General features: G+C 34.1%; 2 protein-coding genes across 2 annotated transcripts; one reads left to right on the top strand and one right to left on the bottom strand.

The window, feature by feature from the left end:
- Window positions 1-3,683: 3,683 nt before the first annotated feature.
- LOC145631120 (uncharacterized) lies at window positions 3,684-11,283 on the bottom strand. The gene is made up of 7 exons (XM_081683210.1): window positions 11,166-11,283; window positions 8,770-8,929; window positions 5,609-6,244; window positions 5,384-5,524; window positions 4,785-4,876; window positions 4,218-4,286; window positions 3,684-4,026 (listed from the first exon to the last, which is right to left on the bottom strand). The coding sequence occupies exons 2-7, from the start codon at window positions 8,900-8,902 to the stop codon at window positions 3,877-3,879; spliced, it is 1,221 nt and encodes a 406-aa protein (XP_081539336.1). The 5' UTR covers window positions 8,903-8,929; window positions 11,166-11,283; the 3' UTR covers window positions 3,684-3,876.
- A 1,581-nt stretch (window positions 11,284-12,864) lies between these two features.
- Window positions 12,865-17,799, top strand: LOC145632326 (pentatricopeptide repeat-containing protein At1g80270, mitochondrial-like). Its single transcript, XM_081684672.1, has 3 exons — window positions 12,865-13,070; window positions 13,862-14,441; window positions 16,288-17,799. The coding sequence occupies exons 1-3, from the start codon at window positions 13,033-13,035 to the stop codon at window positions 17,536-17,538; spliced, it is 1,869 nt and encodes a 622-aa protein (XP_081540798.1). The 5' UTR covers window positions 12,865-13,032; the 3' UTR covers window positions 17,539-17,799.
- The last annotated feature ends 3,542 nt before the right edge of the window (window positions 17,800-21,341 follow it).

The following is a 21,341-nucleotide window of genomic DNA, read 5'->3' as shown; positions in this document are numbered from 1 at the left end:
GTTATGATGGAGAAAATAAAGAGGTTGTATAAATTAGTGGTCTCTAATTTAGCTCTACATATAAGCTTAGTATTTGTTTAATTATGACATAGGCTCCACTATAAACCTCCAATCATCATAAATTCATAATTAATTGTGCTAATGCGAGTAGCTAGCATTTAATGTAATTTTTACTGATAGACGTTAATTAAAATATTATTTATATCTTTTTTTTTTTTGAAAGAAAAATATTATTTATATCTTTGTCATTCTTTTATTACTAAAACAAATTACATGTTACAATTTTCTACGTAGCTGTTTGACTTATTTTGTTACTCTTTGATAAAATATACGTATATATTTTGCAAATACATATAAGGGTCTGTTCTCATTGACTGAACTGAGCTGAACTGAACTGAACTGAACTGAACTGAACTGAAATGAATATTTTATAAGAGAAGGAAATTAAGAGCTGAACTGAAATGAATATTTTATAAGAGAAGGAAATTAAGAGCTGAACTGAAATGAATATTTTATAAGAGAAGGAAATTAAGAGCTGAACTGAACTGAGCTGAACTGAATTTCAATGTAAGAAAACAGACCCTAAGACATATTCCTTAATCTTTATTTAATTATATTCAAAGTTTGGAAATTTGACCACCATAAAGAAATATTTATTAATCTAGAAAAGAATAAACACTAACTCAAATTATATAGAGTTGGTATTTGAATTCAAGTTTAGATCAAAAGGTTAAGCTATAATAATAATAATATAGTGAAATTAATTTCTTACAACTTGCTTAGAAAGACTATTACTCGATACCTTAAGGGCCAATGGGCAATGGCATGTAGTTGGACGTACGACTAGGACGTCTGATTTCTTGGATCATAAATTTGGTGCGCATATTATAAACGTTTGGCCTTAATTTGATGCTGAGAAAATGCCCTTTTCATCTAGAAAACACTGCTTTCATTATCAAATGATATGAATTAATTCCTAACTAAAAAAAAAACATCATTTATCTTTTCATTTGCATAATTGCATGGTTGATATATGTGCTTGATCACCTATGCTTCGTCATCTACAGTTACAATCAATTACGTACATAGTCAGATTACATAAGAACTACAAAATACTTTCTCCGCTTCTTTTGAATAAAGTTGGACCATAAATACTTACCGTGTATAACTCCCAACTAAAAGATAGAATAGGAAACGAAGATATTAGAAAGAGAGTTAAGAGTAGCGACATTAAGGACAAAATAAGATATGATTGATGCATTGGTTTGGATATGTCAATCAAATTTTGGAAAAAGTACCCGTAAGGTAAGTGAAGAGTTGAGATCAAAGAAATAAATCTCTGAAGAAGCTGAGGAAGATCAAATATGACTTGGCTGAAAAGAGTTAAGAAAGGCATGAAGAAGTTAGGTTTGTAGGAACATATAACATTGGTTAGAAGGGAATGAAAGCTGAAGATCATGGTGAGTAAGTATAGCCGTATAGGAGATAAAATCTTAATTCATGTAACCGGCCTTATCCATAGGATAAATGCTTTGATTAATGAAAACACATAAAAATTGTGTTATTCAAATTCAAATAATTCAAAGAAAGTAAAACAATAATTACTACTAGCACCAAAAAATATCTGGCAAAAAAGAAAGAGATATAATATAAAGTGAAGGGAATATATGGATTCAGGTGCTCCAAATTATAGTACTTTAGACATAATATGCTGTGATGATATCAACATGATTCCATGGAAATCCACTCTGGAAAAATAACACATAGAGTTGGCCATAACATTAGCACCCAAAGCATTCCACCCAATTAAACTGAAGGGAAAAAAAAATTGCAAGTTAGATGTCACCAATAATTAAACTAAAACCTAAAAAGATTCTTCTGACTTAAATCATGACAAATGCCGATTTGTCTATACAAACTATATTAAAGTCTTAAGAGTGGTACTCGAGACTGAAGATTGGAAACCCGTTATGTAGGCTCCCTAGTCCACCATATTAAATTATCTTAAGCTCTTAACTACTAGTACTACTTTATTGGTTAGTGCATCTTTATGATATAGAGCATTCAATATATTCATTTGTAATTAAAAATTCCCACAACAATTAAAGTAAAATATTTTTTGTTTATTTATGTATGAATCTAGCTTCTTTATTGGTTTAGGGAATAAAATTTTCATGTTTGAGCTTTTGGGGAGCACAACAAAATAGCTTTATGTTTCCATTGATTCGATCAGTCTCTTTACAAATTGCATGCTTAATTAGAGAAATATAAGCTGATTAGAGAATATTCTGTCCCCTAATTACCACTAATTTAGTTTTTTAGGCACAAAAGTATTAGGCATTATAGATTTATAATGCTCTTACAATAATTGTAATTTTGTGTTGTCCTTTGTTTATTAAACAAAACTAAAACTACTTTGTGTGTGTCAATGTTGGGGTTAATGGGATCTAAGATTGGGTTTTATCATTTAATACATTTTCAATCTTAAACATCACTACTTTCAATCATTGACTTAAAACATTTGAAATTGTGAAATTAAATTTGATACTTGCTCTTTCATAAATTAACACGCAAGATTTCTATAACTCATTTTAAAATAATATTCCGTAGTAGTATATATAGCTCACTTAATTATACACTATAAAATTATAAGGTGGGAGATATAAAAATGAAGATAGACAAATAGTGAAGATTTATTATGAACACTATTGATAAAAAATTTAAAAACGATGCTAAAATCAAATTGTTACCCGTTTTAGGGATAGAGGTGTTAGAGAAATGATTAACTAGATAATTCTATCTCCGAGATTGGATCATAATTAAAGGTCGTTCGGGTTGTGATAACTTAATAAGGGGTAATCTCGAAATTAAAAAAAAAAAACACATGAAATTTCGTCAATCTTGGAGTGTGGACAACAAGATTCATTATAACCTCATTCCTACCTAACCCCTCAAGATTCTAGCTTTATACATGCATCATTTAGAATCAAACTCAAGTTGCAACTGATCAGAAAAGTGTTTTATATGACAAATTGTTGTAAACAAAGTGGTGCCTAGTAATAAAAGCACAAAAAAAAATAAAAAATAAAGGGTTATTTTTAAAATTGAACATATTAGTGTATTGCCATTTTATTAAGTTCCCATCTATAATGTAACAAGAATATTCTTTTAGATTCAAAACCTTATAAATTATAATGCCTCTATCAGAACCACTGGACTAGTGGAGCTACTACATCTACATCCAACAATTTTTATACAGTATTATAAATCATCTAAGTATGCGAGTACTTGCACATCTTATTATCTTATTATTAAGTACTCCGTATTAAGATCAGATGTAGGGGTGACAACAAGCCCAAGCCATCTACATTGCACGTCTCGATGAGTTCTATAGGTATCCACTTAATAAGCTGCATACATGGACAAATCAGTGTATAACTATTATTTGCAGCGAGTAATCAGAGTATCAGAGAAGTCCAGAACAGCTCTAAGTCGCCTCTAACCAGCCAAGATTGACACAGGATAACCTAGTCCTGAACCGTTTCTAGTCACGAGGGTGTTTTTTTTTTCCCTAGAGACCTATCAAAATTAGTTTGCTTCGATTTATATAAGTCCAAACTCTACAGCAGAAACATTATCGGCAACTTTGTGATCTAAACAGTCAGCCTAATGAAGCACAAATCTGAAAAGAACAACAATTCACTGAACTGCAATTAATAAACAGAGGAAAGCAATACGACATAGTTGTATAGAAACCTAGAATTCTCATAACCTTCAAACGGCACAATACAACACTCGACAAAATTCTCATACAAACGATAAATATTAATTGGCTGAATAATGTCTCAGCTGTAAGAGAGACACCCAAGTAAGATTTTAGAGACCTAACCCTACAGTGCGACCATCTCTTCGTCGGAGTCCAGCAGTGTATTGCTTCTCTAGATCCAGCTGAAGCTGCTCTCTCTGCTTCTCTGCATCTTGACTGCTCGGGGGTTTCGTGTCCGCCTTCACTTCGCCCTTCACACCCTACAATTGGCCATATGTACCAAGGCAACCTCAGACTCTAAAACTGTGTTAGTGAAGAATACTAATTGAGAAAACATCATGCTTGAGTATCTACAATCTACTAACTTACTATGCCAAGATTATCTTTCCATTAAATTATTTTATAACCAAAATGTAGCCTGGTGCGAGAATATTGCAAAAAGAAGAATTACCATGAGTTTGTTGAACTTCTCTTGTCGTTCGCGATCAGAAAAAAGAGATGTATCCCAGTGATGACTAGGCTGTTTTCATAAAAAAGCATTCACCAAAACAATATATAAGCAGCAAAGAAGGTGAATCATAAATAAACAGCATATATCATGGCCCCTTTCGATCAGGGAACTGGGATTGTGAACTGCTGAAGTACTCATCACTATTCACTATCAGTAATTCAACATCCTCAATTGAACATACGAGTGCCATCTCAAAAATTAAAAAGATATGACAAGCCTAATGTGATTAGGGTTGCCTTACTTGCCTATGCATAAACGAGAGAAGTTACAAGGCAAGTGGATTTTTTTTAAGACCGTACAACTTAAATAAATAACACAAATGATAATCAGACAGCCAAAATTTGATCATAATCCAATTCCATCTTCCTGCTATCAAAAGTAGATAGGCGTAGAACTAATCAACTACCACGATTAGATATCATAACAAGCACCAAATTTACAAAACAGAAGCCAATCAATGAAAAAAGAAATCTTGACCAAAAAAAAAAAAGAAAAATTGAGAAGTACCTCTTCAGTAGCGGTGCTCTTTTTATTTCCCCATAGTAGCTTCTTTTTCTGATCAGCAGTCATGAACCCCGTACTTGTAAGGTTCTGATTAACTGCATTCAATAACATCATTTACAGCCAAATTTCCAAAAAATACATAGCACTATAGCAGTATACAAATATAACAAAAATAAGCTATATTTTCTGGCATACATAAACAGCCTACTTCCCTTCCCAGAAAAAGTTTACTTACACTACAATCCACCTATCATAAAAAATGGATGCAGCGTATCATACTTTAGAAATTAACAGTTAGAAAAGAAATGCTCTAGGACAATGGGAGAAAAGCATGGAACAACCATGACAGTAGGAACAGTTGCCAGCTATGTAAAACAACCTAATATGACTCATCCGTATTTCATAATTTCCTTATTCTGCCAAATCAAATGCCGAGGCTCAAAGACAATGATTAAGGTTTACGGATTAGTAACAAATAAATGCCCCATAAATAGTCCAAGCCAATGTTAATTGTAATTTAAGCCTAAATTATCACAAAACTGCCTTAATGTTACTTGGTATAACTTTAAGTTCTACAAATAGCTTCAAAGATTTGCACTTACCTAATTGAGCAGCTTTTATGGCAGCAACTTTAGCAGCATCCACGCTTGTAGCAGACTCATCACCAGAAACAAGACCTTGCTCAGGTGATACTTTAGCCGCAAAATCCTCACTTTGCTTCGAACCTGATGATTGCCTTTCATCTGCAGCAATTTTAATGTTTTAAGAAACTTCAAATGACAAGGACTAACAGCCTAAGCCGAGGAAAATTATATAAGAACTCACACCTTTCTTGTCATCACTGCCGAAGCTGAACTTAGTCCTTTTAGAAGCTTCACTCACAAAAGCAGATCTTTCTTCGGACCTCCCTCTAGCTCTAACATGCCTATCTTCAAGTCTGTCAAGCCCCTCATTATTACTCTTCTCCTGGTTGAACTTTGAACCTTCTAAATCCTTCATGTCACTAGTTTCCTTCTTTGAGCTGTGCCCCCTAGAACTCCTGTACTCCCTCTTCTCATCTTGGTGATAATCTCTATCCCTAGAATGCCTATCACGGTCATCAAACCTATCTCCACGCCTCCCATCATACCTGGTCCTATCAGACCTACCTCTTGCATACCTGTCCACATCCTTGTAGCGGTCTCTAGACCTATTATAGTCACTTTCTCGATCTCTATTATCAGAATTAGTGCCTTCTCTGGACTCTCGTCCTGACCGAACAGATGATTTTGCAAGACTTCTGTCGTCTTCATCTGCATGCTTCCCATACCTAGAGTGATCATCATGTCTATCACCTCTTGACGAATGTCTATATGAATCACTGCCACGACCATGTTGGCTCCGGCTGGATCTTCTGTCATCCACTTTATCATTGTTTCTTCTCTCATTATTGGCTCTTGAGCTGTGATCACGTTTCGGGCTCCCTGAAATTTTAAAATTGGTCACTGATAAAAATAAAACTACATTACACACTCCGGCTAGACATGCAATGGTATAACTAAACTAAGATGTTCTTCTTAGGCAACATTTACCATGGCAGCACTTTGAAGTTAAAATAGGGCAGGGTACATCATAATCAAGAAAGATGTTCCAGAATGATAAGAAAGGACCTACTACATTACACATAGCACATAAATTAAAGAGGGATAAACAAAGCCTCAGGTAAGAGTGTACACCTGTACGGCTGTCCACAACTAATTCTTACGTGCAACAATCAAGAAATTGCACTCACTGTTCAAACAGTCAATGGACAGCATTTAGAAAGTTCATTTACAAAAAGAGACAGTTTCCACATCATATACAAACTACACTATAACCTACTGAGCACCACTTACAAGTTCAAATGTTCAATACACATACTGTGCATCAATGCAAAGAATAGTAAAAGTTTACACGCATTGACTTATTGACCTCTCCAATGTTTCAAAAAAATCAATGAGATGGTAGGAAGGAAAACTCTTGCCATAAGCAAATGACCCAAGTGTATGAAGAGCATACAACAACAACAACAATAAAGCCTTAGTCCCAAAATTAATAATAACAATAATAATGATAATATAATAAGTATGTTATAAATATAAAGCTATATACTGCTTTTTTACATAACAATTAAAAAAATTCAATAATTTTTATCTTTATACTTTGCTCCATAATACACAAAGCTAGGAATAAGGATCAGATATCAATGCATAACCAAGTAACAAACCTTCATTCCTTCATGATGCAAGATTCTATGACATAGGAGCTCGGTTGGAATAATAGGGACACACTTTGGAAATATAGATAAATTATTAATTTGAAAGAGAGAGAGAGAGAGAGAGAGAGAGAGAGAGAGAGAGAGAGAGAGAGAGAGAGAGAGAGAGAAAGAGAGAGAGAGAGAGACAGAGAGAGAGAGAGAGATTCCATTATATTCAAGATCTTATGAGAAAAGCTCAAAAGGTAATGACTGCAAAGCTTCCCAATGTACTAAAATGAAAACAATCGTTGCCAGCCTCGTTGATGTAAATGAAAGTATTCAACTGCATTATATTGGAAGTTTTCATTCTCTGTTGACTATAAACCATGTTTCAAAGCAAAACAATGAAATTTGAATCAATTTCCATTACACTTAGTAGGAAATAAAAACTAGATTACTTCTACACTCCCAGAGAGAGAGAGAGAGAGAGAGAGAGAGAGAGAGAGAGAGAGGCTACCAGACTATAAGTCAATCAGTCTTAGAGTCTTGCTCCTTTAGCATCTCAGGTCACTTTTTTTAAGTGTGATTGGCATGACCAAGCTAACTGAAATGGGCAAATGGCAAGTTCATAGGGTATTTTTTTAATATAATAAAAGATTCATAACTAGCTGAAAAACTACTTCAAGCTACTCCAGACATAACTTGAGTTTTGAGTGCTTCTCAACTAGCTTATCAGTATAATCTAGAGCATAAGCTCACGGGTGACATGGTAGGTGAAAGGTTGCAAACACAGCTATACTACATTCCTCTTCCGGACAAGATAAACCACCACTCGAGACCAAAACACTGTTGAACGGAATATACTTCCTTTTTTTTTGGTATGTCAAAGTCAACATAAATTTCAAATACAGCAACGCGCAGCTTTGATAATAGATATCTAAGTAGATACTCCTATGTTTCTTTTCTATTGTTAAAATTTGACCTTATGGTCTCCGAGGCACATCTTTGACCACGTATATATTCAATATGTTTTGAGGAAAAAAAATTGGAAGATGATATTTTGAAAATTCATTTCAAAACGAATCCAACAACACCACACATGATATAGGTATGATCTTTATGATAGTGAATTTATATTTTATATAGTCAAACTTTTTATACGTTGACCACCAAAGTCAAAATGTAACAATAGAAAGAAACAAAGGAAGTAATCATAAAAGTTTACGATTTGAAAATGTACCTTAAGACTAATCCAATAATAATTTACATATTAACATTTGTTTTAAATAAAAAAGATAGTATAAAAAAATAAATAAAATTGGTAGATGTGTTGCATGTCCGCAAGTGAATAGTAATACAAAAGTCAAAATGGTGGAAATTGTTTAAAATAAAAATTTTAAAAGAAACCCAAAGGAACTGTTTCTTTCTCCGGAAGGGATTAATGCATGTTATTGCATTATGATTTTATACAGGAAAAGGAAACATAGATCAAGCAATACAAAAGCAAAAGAATATCATACATGTCCATTCTATCCCATCACAATCCTTGAAGGACTAATAGGGTTGAATGCATCTATGTTATCTGAGAAACAAGCATGACAAGAAATCATAGGTATAAGGATCGGGGAAGAAGAAATAGAGATAGGAACCAATTATTATGTATTTGTTTAGGTTGGGATCTCCTGCATGAATGCATGATAATTCCTTCATAACTTTCAAACAACATGATCCCAGACAAGAGCAAATGATAAAGCAACTTTTAAAAAAACTAACCATCTTCATCAGAAGATCCAGAAACTGGGGAGTGACGCCTATATTTCCGATTGGCAGTGTCATTGGTAATCTTGCGAAATTCAGCCTTCATTTCATTACTTTCTTGGGTTGGCGAGGACGGGTTAGAATCCATAGCGGTGAGACAAATATAATCTTAGTCCTACATAGAAATGTGAAAGCGTAAAAAGTCATCAGGCTATCCAATTAACCCATAGAACTAGACAACGTAGTACCAAACTACTTAACTACCAAGGTAAACAAAAAATTCTACTATAATGGTGAAATGCCCTCTACCTCATACAAGTAGTGTACAACAGCCAAATTGAATGTAAATCAGTATGGGAGGAAAAATGAATAATAAATACATTTTGTGTTAGTCCAAGCAAATCAAATAAAAACGCTGCTTAAACAAATCTCTACGGTTCCATCTCTTAATAGCCTTAAATAACCATAGATGTCCATTAAACAGAGAACAGAAGCCTATCATCCACCTTATTTCACATATTTGCATCAATATGCTCCCCCGATCACCACTAAATTTATGAGTTAATATCACTAGAGAGTACTGAACTTTGGCAAATGTATCAGATAAGGTACTAAAGTTTCATTTGTATCAGTTTGAGTACTGAAACAGGTAAACTCTCCCTTTTACCTAATATTACCAGTTAACATTGTACAAAAATAAAAGAAAACAAAATATTTTTAATTTCTCTCTCTTTAACCACTTAACATTGTAAATAAAATTAAAAAAATGAAATCTTTTTAATTTCTCCCTCTTCCAACTTCTGGGTTTTCATCTTCATTCATCATCAACTTCAAATCCACTCTCCTTTATATAAAATTAAAAAGTCGGCCTCCCCCACTGTAGAACAACGCCACCCGTGTACACCGCCGCCGCTTCTACTCCTCTCCTCTTTCTAATTATATTTTACGAGTTTTAGGGTTTTGGGCTGATTGGGAATGACTGGGGTGAGTTTCTGTGGTTAGGGTTGGGTCTTGGGTAGATATGGGGTGAAATTTTGGTGGTTATGGTTGGAATTTGAGGTGGGTATGGTGCTTTTTTTTTTTTTTTTTTTTTTTTTTTTTTTTTTTGGAAATAAAGGGGGAAGATAAAAGGGTCAGGGGTAGGGGAGGGCCGACGGTTGTACGTAGTTCATGCGGTGAGTGCCTGGGTGGGGGGGGGGACGGGGCTGGGCTGGTTTGCAATGGGCATATTTTTAGATTTTTTTTCTTTGTAATCTGGTTTATTTTCAGATCTAATGTTTTATTTTGTGGGTAATTTCTTGTTAATTTTCGAATATAATGTTTTCAATTTTAGATCATTGTGGGTGGTTGTGAGATTATGAAGTATGGTATTAGACTATTAGGAATGGCTTGTCCACCATTAAAGGAAAGAAAGAGAAAGTTGAACGAGCTGGGTTCATGTCTAGGTGTGAGGTTTTTTTTTTTTTTTTTTTTTTAATTTTCAGAAATAAATTTTTTTTTTTTTAAGGAAATTGTATTTAACCGGTTACAATCAGTGGCAAACGGAAAGTTTACCTACAGTCAAGGTTATCGTACTCTATTTGATACAAATGAAAGTTCAGTACCTTAATTGATACATTTGCCAAAGTTTAGTACCTTGTTGTGTATGTAACTCCTAAATTTATCAATTGCTAATAACAGAACGTTGATGTATGGAAAACTGATGTAGCTCTAAAAATCAAACTCCACTCGGTCAAAAACCATCACAAACCCTAAACTGTAAAACATATAACCATTGTATAACCCTGAAAACTAGATTAAGCAAACTAGTTGTTTGACACTTTCATCCCTAATCCAACATAACTTAGGAATTCAAGATAATTTTACTATCCAGGTGCAATTCAAGAAAATGACAGTTAACCTTCCACTCTCTATCATGCTACCACCCCACCCCCGGCTGAGCACGCCCACCACCCGGGATAAATTATTACATAATACTGTCAAATTAAGATTAGTCCTGCTAAACAAGATAAGGAGTATACACCATACTGCCAAAATACACAGCTTTGAGCACCCAACACCAAGGTAATCAGCATTTCATGAAGTATGTCCAGATTTTCAAACAGCTTTTCACAGCAACAATTTCAAAATTAACTATAAAACACCAAAATCGAATTAACAACAAGGAAATTCAAGGGAAAATTACGAAATTCAACTAATTGCAGATACCAAAATGAATTATAATCATTTGAAATGATATAGAAAACAAAAAAACTAATCATTAAATTGTCAAAATCAAATTAATCTACATAAACCCTAAAAAGCTGCAGCTTGCCATAAAATCATCACCAAAATAATAAAACTATAAAAACCCTAGATTCAACAAATTGACGCTGCGAAAATCAAATTCGAAGAAATGGAAGAAAACTTACAGCAATTGATGGATTAAAAATGGCGTATACTTCTCTCTCTTGTTAATTTTCGTCTGATGTTTTTTATTTCCCCCCCTTTTTTTTATTCTTCAAATGTAGAAATTGTAGGTACGATGAGTGTTCGAAAATATCCACTTCGGATAAAAATATCTTTAAGCTTTTCAAACATTATTTTCACATTTGGCAAATGAGTAAAACAGTATTGAGTTGTTTGGTAATCAACGGTTGGCATCGGATTGTTGGTCGATTTGACTGTGTTATTTGACCAATTGAAAGTACTTTTTGTACGAATTGGCTTATGATTTTAATTGTTAAAGCCATCAATTTACAAAATTGTTTGATAAAATTAAGTGAAAAATTAGACTAATAAGCCAAAAGCCAATAAAAAAGTTACGCTTGTAAACATCATTATAATAATAAATCTAATACACTATTACTTATTTTTAATAAGAGGATTTTTCTTCTGGCCATGCCATGAGGTCGGAGTTACTCAAGTTACTCGGTCGGGGTTACTCGAGGTACTCCTGAGTGAGTCCTAACCCCTCACACAACCCATGTAAGCAACCCCTGATCAAGTAATTTCAACCAACACATTGTGGCCAGCCACATATAAAAATTTGTCAACCCAAAAAATTGGAAATGTGATGCTTTGGGAGAAAGAAAGGAGGTAGAGAACTAAAGGTGAGTTAGTGTGTAGGAGCTTAGGATATTAAGACCACTTTAAGTTGGGCTTATGGAGTTATAAAGTATAAATTGCTAATATTTGAGTTTAATAATGATAGCCTTTGTTTGGTTGATGAGATTTGGTCATAAAAGAAAAGAAAGGAAGTGAGTTTTATTAGTTTCCTGGTATGATAAATGATACGGAGTATGAGAATTGGTAAGAAAGGAAATGAAGTGGAAGAAAGGAGTCTTTACAAAAACTGTACTCTCCTTTCTTCCCAAACTTGAAGGAATTTCTTCTCTTCATTTCCTTATATTTACCAACCATCGGAAATATAATAATTATCCATTAAACTCCCTTTTGCGATAGATAGGAGCTGGGTAGGAAGGTATTAGGCGGGTACGACTTGAATCCAACACCCACTTTGCTACCCATGATTAGGGATGACAATGGGTCGGATCGAATTATGCAAAATTTGACTTCGACCCTACAAGATGTCTGATTTTTAATCTGCCTTCGCCTCCGATCCAACTTAAGTTTTCAGCCTCCGACTCTGACTCCGACTTTAAATTAACAAATGACCCCAATTATCAATAGCAACCCATATATAATCAACTTTAAAGACCTATAAATTCATGAATTGAATAATAAAAGAATATTTAAGTACATAGAAAAGTCGGAGTCGGATCGGATAAGTCAGATTCTAAGTAGACCCCGACTCCAACCCTCCTCCGAGTCAGAATCGAATTCAGATTATTATTTCTCGGATTCAGCTCAGACTTTTTTTCTTCGGATTGGATCGAACTAGGGGCGGATTCGGGCCATCCCTACCGTTGATGTATACTCGGAAATCGGAATACGTAGTACTATGTATGACTTTTATATCCATATCCGCCAAAGTAGTATCCACTATCCATACTCGCCCTTTTAATACCCACCCGCCATCCCTAGACCCTAAATCTCCAAAGGCAAGATTCAACAAGCCCGTATAATTTGGGCCAAAATAAAAAAAATCCATAGAGTGTAATTTGGGGAAAGTTCGTTTCGTTCAATTACATTACTCTCTCAGTCTTTCTCAAGGGTTTAAGCTTTGTTCATTTCTAGGGTTTATCACTCTCTCTCTCAAACTTCGATCAAATTCTCTATATTTCTTCCCCAATCTTCTACAATTTTCTCAGTAAATCATCTTCGAAGCTGCGAAAAATGTGGGCTCTTCGTCGAGCTTCTGCAAATTCTATCAGGTATTTTCTTTCTCTTTCTCTCTGTATTAACGTCTGTTTTTTCGATTTGTTAGTCGCTGATTGCATTTGTTCACAGAATATTTTATGATTGATGCATGTAATTGACATTACAAAATTATGATTTTTGTTTTCAGTTAAATCAAATAATGTGTTATTTTGTATTGAATTATTACTGATTTCTTGTTGTTTGAAATTGGGTTTAATGATTTTTGGGTTGTTTAATGTTTGTAATTTCTCACCTTTTCTCCTCTAAAGATGGTGATTTTATTGTCAGAGATGAGAAATTTTCAAATTTTGAGTATTAATTTTTGTGGCTTTATTTTTGGGCAATTTATGATATGAAATGACCCTATTATATAAGGAAGAAAGGATTGCTTAAATTCGGGCTGTTATACAAAAGAAATAAAGTTTTGTGGTATTTTTTTAATACATTCCCTATCTTTGTTTTGGGGTGCATTATTGCATTCCTAAGGATTTGGGGATGGGTGGATAAACTGAATGTCAATATTAAGAATTGTAAGATGATATCTTTTACATGTTGGGTTTTTTTTTTTTGCGAGTAGAATTGGTTACTAGATTAAGCTCGAATGGTTGTAATGGTTAAAAATTAGAAATTTTAGGAGTGGCAAGTGTGCGTTTGGACTTGATTCCTTAAATTAGTGGTTGTTTCAACACCTTTTCACTTTCATCTGTTATATGTTGTTGAGTCCGTACATGATCTATATGATTTGTGCCTTGTCTTTCGCTGTTTTAATGATTGGTAAATTTTGTTATTTTCGTTGTGTATTCAGGGCTCAAGGATTAAATGTAGCAGCATTTCGAGCTTGTGCTGGACTTGGACAGTTCAGTGGCCATACAGAAGACAAGTCAAAGAACTGTGAGCATCGTGGTTTGATGCGTGATAGGTGGATAACATCAAATGCATGCCAGTGTACTGTACATTTTCCAAATAAGTTCTCAGCTGGGAGCCGAAGTCTTTCCTCAGAAGCTGGTGCTAAGAGTGGTGGAGAGGAAGAGGATGACTTGGAAGAGGGATTTTCTGAGCTTGAAACACCTGATCCCTCTGTGTCTACTGGGGGAGGTGTTGAAGATAGTGACAGTTCATCTGATTCTGAGTCTGACTTATCTAGTGTCGATGAGAATACAGAAGAGACCCTGGAAGCTGAGCTGTTGAAAGGTGCTGGAGAGATGTCATCAGCGAAGAAGTTGGGCCATTCACCTCTGTTGAAACTACTTTTTGAAGAGTCTGGTTCATCTCTTTCTAAAGCTCTTGATAATTATGCCACCGAGGGCAAGGATTTAAATCGCGCTGAAGTTTATCATGCTCTTTTGAATCTAAGGCGGCGTAAGATGTTTTCAAAGGCCTTGCAGGTGCTCATGCTTGCATCTTCTAATGTGTTTTGCTAATTATTTGCAGCATCTGCATCTGCATGTGCATGTGCATGTGCATTTACTCCTTTGTTTGTTTGACTTATTCTTCATTTCCAATTCAAGTGCTCAGGCTATGTTCTCATCACCTAAAAAAAATAATTTAGTTTCAATAAGCTCTAGTAAGTTCCAATTTACTTTAATTAATTTGGATAAGTTCCAATAAGGGCTGTTCAGTTCAAATTACAACTAAGTTGCAAAGTTCAGAGAAATTTGTAGAAGTGTGAAAAGTTCAGATAAATCAAATTTGATTAAAGAGAATGCACTCATAGCTTCATAATATCCAGCTCAAAACGCCCCACTATTTGTTTTGGTATCAAGGCATTAGTCATCTCCTAAAAATGGGATGGGTGAGAACTTTAGAAGTGGCTTCTTAGAAACTTGTATTCAATTTAAAGACGAGTAAGGTCATATGACTAACATTCATGGGTGTAGAAAATTGTCAAGAATGAAGTTTGTCTTGTGGTCAAAAAGCTATTGGATTGTATTTTTTAACACACTGTTCTTAGTAGGATATGGTTTACTGTAAAGTGTAAATCACATAGAAACTCCATTTGCTCTTCTAATATTCATCTATTTCATGAATGATTTACATATTCGCGCTGTTGTTTGTGGCAATGTGCTTATGATTGTATTATATTATTCTGAGATCATCCTCTTGTCGTGTTTCATTTGTTGTATTTCTTAATGGTGCATCTTCATAGCAGCAGCATGTTTAAAAAGAATATCCAATCGCCTCTATGTCAAATTGTAGCTACGTAGTGGCTGATTATTCGTTCCTTTTGTTTTTAGCAATAAATGTTTAGATGGGTGGCCTCTTCATCTAGATGCTGATGCACTTTTTCAATCCCTGCAAATTAATTATTTTGTGATGGATTTTTTTCCCTACCTCATCTGTCCAAATCTGAAGCAATTTTTTAACAGTTATGGTTACAAGTATAATTCTTGTATGTTAATGCTATTAATGTTGCTTTTGGAGTTTTAGCTTACATCCATGGCAAAGTTGTTGAACTTTGAAATTATGCATAGGACTGATATTTCTATCTTCTCAAGTCTGCCATTGTTCTAGGATGGAATTGATTTTTTAGGTTATCAAATATTCTGGTTTAGAACAGTCCAAGGCAGCAGATTGCAGTATTGCACTCTTTGCTGTGGGTTCTTTCTTTCTTTTTTCTTTTTCTTTTTCTTTTTACACTTCTTTTTCACAAGGTAGAGCATTTTTGGATTTTTTTTTTTATCACATTATAGTACATTTTCTGCAGTCTGCTGTATGGAAAATGAGTTGCTGTATTGGAAGCAAAATGCATTTGTCAGATTTTTACAACTTTACTTTATATGCTTTATTTGCTTATTGGACTGAATTTTGTGTAGTCTGCTGTAGGTTTGTTAAGGAAACAGTTTAATTTGGGAGGGAAGTGGATTGTGTATTAGAAGCAACTTTAGGGCCTTTTTGTTTTGTTTTAGTTGTTCAAGTTATGAATATCTATATGGTGATATTTTAATTTGGCTTTTATCCATAATTAATATTTCCTTTTTGGACGGATCCTTATGGCGATTCATGTTAGCCGACCCCAAAATAATTTTGGGACTAAGGCTTTGTTGTTGTTGTAGTCCATAATTTAGGAGTCTGTTACTCTGTGTACAAGGAAGTCAACTGCAATGGTACTTGTATCATTATATGCTTATGTCTTCCACATAATTCTGGATATATGGACTTATATGTGTATATGATAATGTTGATATTGTGCTCATATTAATGCTGTTCTTACTCTTTTAAATATAATGTCAGCTGTCGGAGTGGCTAGATAAAAGAGAGGATTTTGAGTTGACCGAGCGGGATTATGCATCTAGAGTGGATCTGATTGCCAAGGTGCGTGGTCTTCACAAGGCGGAGACTTTTATCGACACTATCCCTAAATCCCACAGACAAGAAGTGGTCTATAGAACTTTGCTTGCCAACTGTGTGTCCCTCACCAATGTGGCTAAATCTGAAGAGATATTTAATAAAATGAAGGACCTTGGCTTTCCAATTTCTCCCTTTACTTGCAACCAGTTGCTTGTTCTTTACAAGAGAACTGATAAGAAAAAAATTGCAGATGTACTTTTAATGATGGAGAAAGATGATATTAAGCCCACTCTTTTTACTTACCAACTCTTGATAGACACAAAAGGGCTATCAAATGACATTATTGGTATGGAACAAATTGTTGAGACAATGCGAGCTGAAGGCGTCAAACCCAACTTCCGTGTCCAAGCCACTCTTGCTCGTCATTATGCCTTTGGCGGACTCAAAGAAAAGGCGGAAGCAATTCTGCAGGAGATGGAAGGGGATGACTTAAACTCTAATCGCGGAGTCTGCCCCATTTTGCTCTTAATTTATGCAAATCTAGGCAAGGCTGATGATGTTGAAAGATTGTGGAAAGTTTGCGAGCCAAAGCCCCGAGAAGGAGATTACCTGGCTGCTATTGAAGCTTTTGGGAAGCTGAAGAACGTCGAACAAGCAGAAGCTGTGTACCATAAGATGGAGAAATCAATCAAAAAGCTTTCTACTCGGCATTATTCTTGCATGCTGAAAGTATATGCAGAAAACAAGATGCTGGGCAAGGGAAAGCAGCTACTAAAGCAGATGGGAAACAGTGGCTGCCAAATTGGGCCAGTTGCTTGGGATGCTGTTGTGAAGCTCTACGTGGATGCTGGGGAAGTGGAGAAAGCAGACTCTATATTGCTGAAAGCAACCTCACAGAATCAGCAGAAGAGGCCGTTGTTTAGTTCTTATATTTCCATCTTAGACCAGTATGCTAAAAGGGGTGATATCCATAATGCTGAGAAAATGTTCCTTCGGATGAAGCAGGCTGGCTATGTTTCCCGTGCAAGGCCATTCAGTGCGCTGCTCCAAGCGTACATAAATGCCAAGGTTCCAGCATATGGGTTTAGAGAGAGGATGAAGGCAGACAATATATTCCCAAATAAAGGACTTGCTGGACAGTTAGCTCAGGTTGATGCATTTAGCAAAAATGCCGTGTCTGATTTGCTCGATTGAAGATTTTGCTGAATGATCCATTTGCATTCTTGCAGTAGGAACTGCATATCTGCTTTTGTTGAATTCCTAAAGTTGGTAACTATTCCATCTCTGGTATCTAATATACAGCTTCGAATTGTAAGTTCTGTTGTTAATGTTAGAATATTCTGCGTAGGCTTTAGACCACTGTAGAAGTATGCTTTTGCTAGTTCATCAGCAAATCTTGATGTCATTTTTCTCTCTTTTCCTTTTTTATGGAATTCAAGAACATCACCTTTGATACTGCCAATGTGAATATATTGCTTATGATTCATATGACAGCAAGGTACTAGTGAGTGAATCATCTATTTGTTGTGTGGTTCACTTTATCTGGTAATAAATACTTCTGTTATCCAGTTCCATCGTTTGAACGAATAATATATAAATTCTATTTAATCAGTTGTTCCCTGGATGATTTATGTTTTAGTCTTGCAACTGAATGAACTAGTCTTGCGACTGATTTTTTTTTTCTCCCACCGGTTATACAAGTACGTACTCTGTTATTAGGTTATCTTCGTGGACATTTCGCTGAGCCTATGTCTTTTTAATCACAATGGATTGCAGTGAACTGATATCATCAGTCACTGTTGCAAATGGTACCTTCGTATAGAGTTGATTGAGCTACACCGTTTGAATCCATGTTCCGCGTGGTTTGTTCTTTTGCTGCCGAGATTGGTGTACGTGGTGATCAAATTTGATACTTAAGCCGTTGGGCAAATGAACCTAATTTCAATTTAGACTAGATAACAGGCTTGTTTGTCCAATCATAACTTGTTTTCAACTAAGAAAAGTAACTATGGTTTAAGATCTTTGTTTTGTATGTCAAATTTAAGTTGCAAGTACAATGTGTGCGTGTGGTCTCGCTTTGCACAGTGGCTATTAACGATTTGAGATAATATCGCCCCTTTAATTTGAAAGTATGGTAATATGGTTCAAATAGGTCACAACTCATATGGTATGTAATTAGTTTGACGTTAACACTATTCACACATCAACTTTGATATGATATTTGTAATAGATAGCATACTGTATATGATAAATGAACTAGCTTAACTAAATTGAATTAAATCAAATTGAAAATCAGTTCAAAAGAACAAGTTTTAGAATTGAATTGAACTGAACTTAAAATAAGTCCAAAAGAACAAGTTTTAGAATTAAACTGAACTTAAAATAAGTTCAAAATTTGTAAGTTTGTCATCAAAATTGCCTCGGACTTTTAATCCATTCAAATATAGCAAATTTAAATAAATATTTTTTTTTTATTAAAAAAAAAAAAAAAAAAAAAAAAAAAACTGAGATAGTTTGGCAGATATGAACCATATGCTTATATTAAGGCTACATTCGTTATTTTTATTTAACGGCTACATACAGATGAACTGATGAAGTCATGAACAATATTGCTGTTTGAAATTTGTGACCTTTGAGACCAAGCATACTCATCTTTATAATCTCACTTTAAAGATTTTTAATCGTGTTTAAGTTAAACTTATAAAAAAGTTAAAATCTTGATAATTTACATTAAAAAATACTTCATTTGCAATTATTTTTCTTTTATATGAAGTTTTCATCAAAGAAATAAGGTGGGATAAATCTGCCATGAGAGATGGAGGAGAGTCACTTGGTTGTGTACTTGTGTATAATCTATAACCTTCATCATTCCTTAAATTTTCTCCAATTTTTTTTTTATAGATGAATGTCTGAATTTAAGAAAGAAGGTTTGAATGACCCCATAATCTTGGGTTGGTACAAAATCCTACATATCATGGCCACATTCATCATGAATTTAGTCACTTTATGTGGCAAAATTCAAATCTTTATAATATATTCCAACTATATAAACAAAAGTCTTAAACATCTTTATTACATTTTGGATTACCCTTACTAATTTTGAATTAACATGATACTTGTATGATTAATTATTGGGAAAAGAATACTTTTGGATTTAGTGCCCTAATTAAGAGTTACTAGTACTCATAGTATGAAATGATATTCTTTAGAAGTTCATATTTTATTGAAATAGTCAAATAGTTTACTACTCCGTACTACATAGTACGGAGTATAAAGGTTTTTTTTTTAAAGATAGAATAGCATAAAGATATTTTTGTTTTATTTAGTCACAAAAGTATGTTAAAGGACCAACTCAACCAAAAGCTTAAACTTATGGTTAAGGCCCAGGAATATGTTTTATACTCTATCACTTCCCCTCACATGAAAGGCCCTTTGGGCTTGAAATGTGGATGCAACACAGGCCCACGCATACCTGGTGCGAATTAATTCCACTTTGAAGGAGGGGCGGATGAGATTTGAACCCGTGACTTTTGTGTCACGCTGGCTCTGATACCATGTTAAAGGACCAACTCAACCAAAAGCTTAAATTTATGGTTGAGGCCTAGGAATATGTTTTATACTCTATCAAAATAAAGTTAGTTTAATGCATAAACATTGTAATTTGTGAAACAAAATTACTCCGAGTAAAAGTATAGTACAAAATCGAAGCTTTAAAAAATTACGAGAACAAGATAGTACTCCGTAGAAGATTGAATTTAGACCCATTATTTAGTTGCATGCATCGTTGTTCATCGAGCATGTCTTCACGTGCATTTTGGCTGTAGAGAAGGGTAGGACCAAATATCCCTATTGCAAAATTTGCGATATCCCATTTGTTGTGTATGTACTCCGTAAATCGTTGTAAATTCACGTGCGTAATTTGTAAACTACTAATTACAAAGTATGTCCTCGTAATAATTTTATCATGTTAATCCGATAGCTTAATATTAGAGGTGTTAAAAACAATCCAATTAGACTTAATCTAATCTTATTTAAAATTGATGTGTATGAACACAATAATTTAGCACGACTTAAATCTGAACTAGATTTGATCTGACTCACCGACTGAACCCAAATAAAAAAAAACACGAAAACATTTGTTGTGTCAGCATATGTTACATCTTACATGGTACTCCATTATTTATTAGTTACTCCGTATAACTATATTATTGCTATTTATTACAGAAAATTAACACATACACACAATTTTGTTAATGTATTATGTATTTATGTTTCCAAATTTTCCTATTTAAAATTTAGAAAAGACATTTTCAACTACCCACTACCTTGTCTACCTAAATTCAAACTTAGAATTTTCACAAAAACGAGTACATTCATACTTGAACTAGCATACGCTGCATATCTTATACGAGTAGTTTGATTATTTTCTTACTTGTATTTTGTTTTGGTTGGCCATTTGTCATATAAGAAGCTTCCTCTCGTTTATCAGCGGTTGATGACGGCAAGTCGGTCAAAGGTTGCCCAATTCAAAGCAAGAAGTCAAAACCAAAAAAGTAAGAGTATTATTGACAAATCGCATAAATTTACAAACCCGTCTAGTTCAAGTGGAAGTCCCAATTTATCTCCTTCATATCGATTAACAAATGACATTTTCGTAAAATAAATAAATAAACAAATGACAAAATTGTGAATAGATTAACATAGTATTTTTGTAAATAAGCCGTTCAACAATTATGAAACCCATATTTAATGGAAAATTATTGATTTATTTACAAATTTTCCCGGCTAATAAACTAACAAATGTGTATGTATAATTAATCGAGTAGTTAAACTTGTATTTTCTCTCTAATCCAAATAAGCTTTCTTACACCAATCGACCAAAGTTTAGCAAAAATTTCTATAAAACAGGTGTATACAATATATGTTTTTCACTCAAAAAACGAGTAAATAATTATTGGAAAGAATAATACATACTCCTCTACCTTTATTAAATTCCT

This window comes from Chenopodium album, chromosome 5 (genome assembly GCF_948465745.1).
Source record: "Chenopodium album chromosome 5, dcCheAlbu1.1, whole genome shotgun sequence".
NCBI classification, from domain to species: domain Eukaryota; kingdom Viridiplantae; phylum Streptophyta; class Magnoliopsida; order Caryophyllales; family Amaranthaceae; genus Chenopodium; species Chenopodium album.
Note: the sequence above shows the minus strand (reverse complement) of the source record. Positions and strands in the feature narration are given on the sequence as shown.

What these genes read in the sequence shown, in the direction of transcription:
- LOC145632326 (XM_081684672.1), top strand. Translation starts at nt 13,033, where the DNA reads ATGTGGGCTCTTCGTCGAGCTTCTGCAAATTCTATCAG. An exon ending in GCTTCTGCAAATTCTATCAG is followed by an intron (nt 13,071 to 13,861) that starts GTATTTTCTTTC and finishes TTGTGTATTCAG; the next exon opens with GGCTCAAGGATTAAATGTAG. An exon ending in TGTTTTCAAAGGCCTTGCAG is followed by an intron (nt 14,442 to 16,287) that starts GTGCTCATGCTT and finishes ATATAATGTCAG; the next exon opens with CTGTCGGAGTGGCTAGATAA.
- LOC145631120 (XM_081683210.1), bottom strand. Translation starts at nt 8,902, where the DNA reads ATGGATTCTAACCCGTCCTCGCCAACCCAAGAAAGTAATGAAATGAAG. An exon ending in TGGATCTTCTGATGAAGATG is followed by an intron (nt 6,245 to 8,769) that starts GTTAGTTTTTTT and finishes TTAAAATTTCAG; the next exon opens with GGAGCCCGAAACGTGATCAC. An exon ending in AGAGCACCGCTACTGAAGAG is followed by an intron (nt 4,287 to 4,784) that starts GTACTTCTCAAT and finishes TTATGAAAACAG; the next exon opens with CCTAGTCATCACTGGGATAC.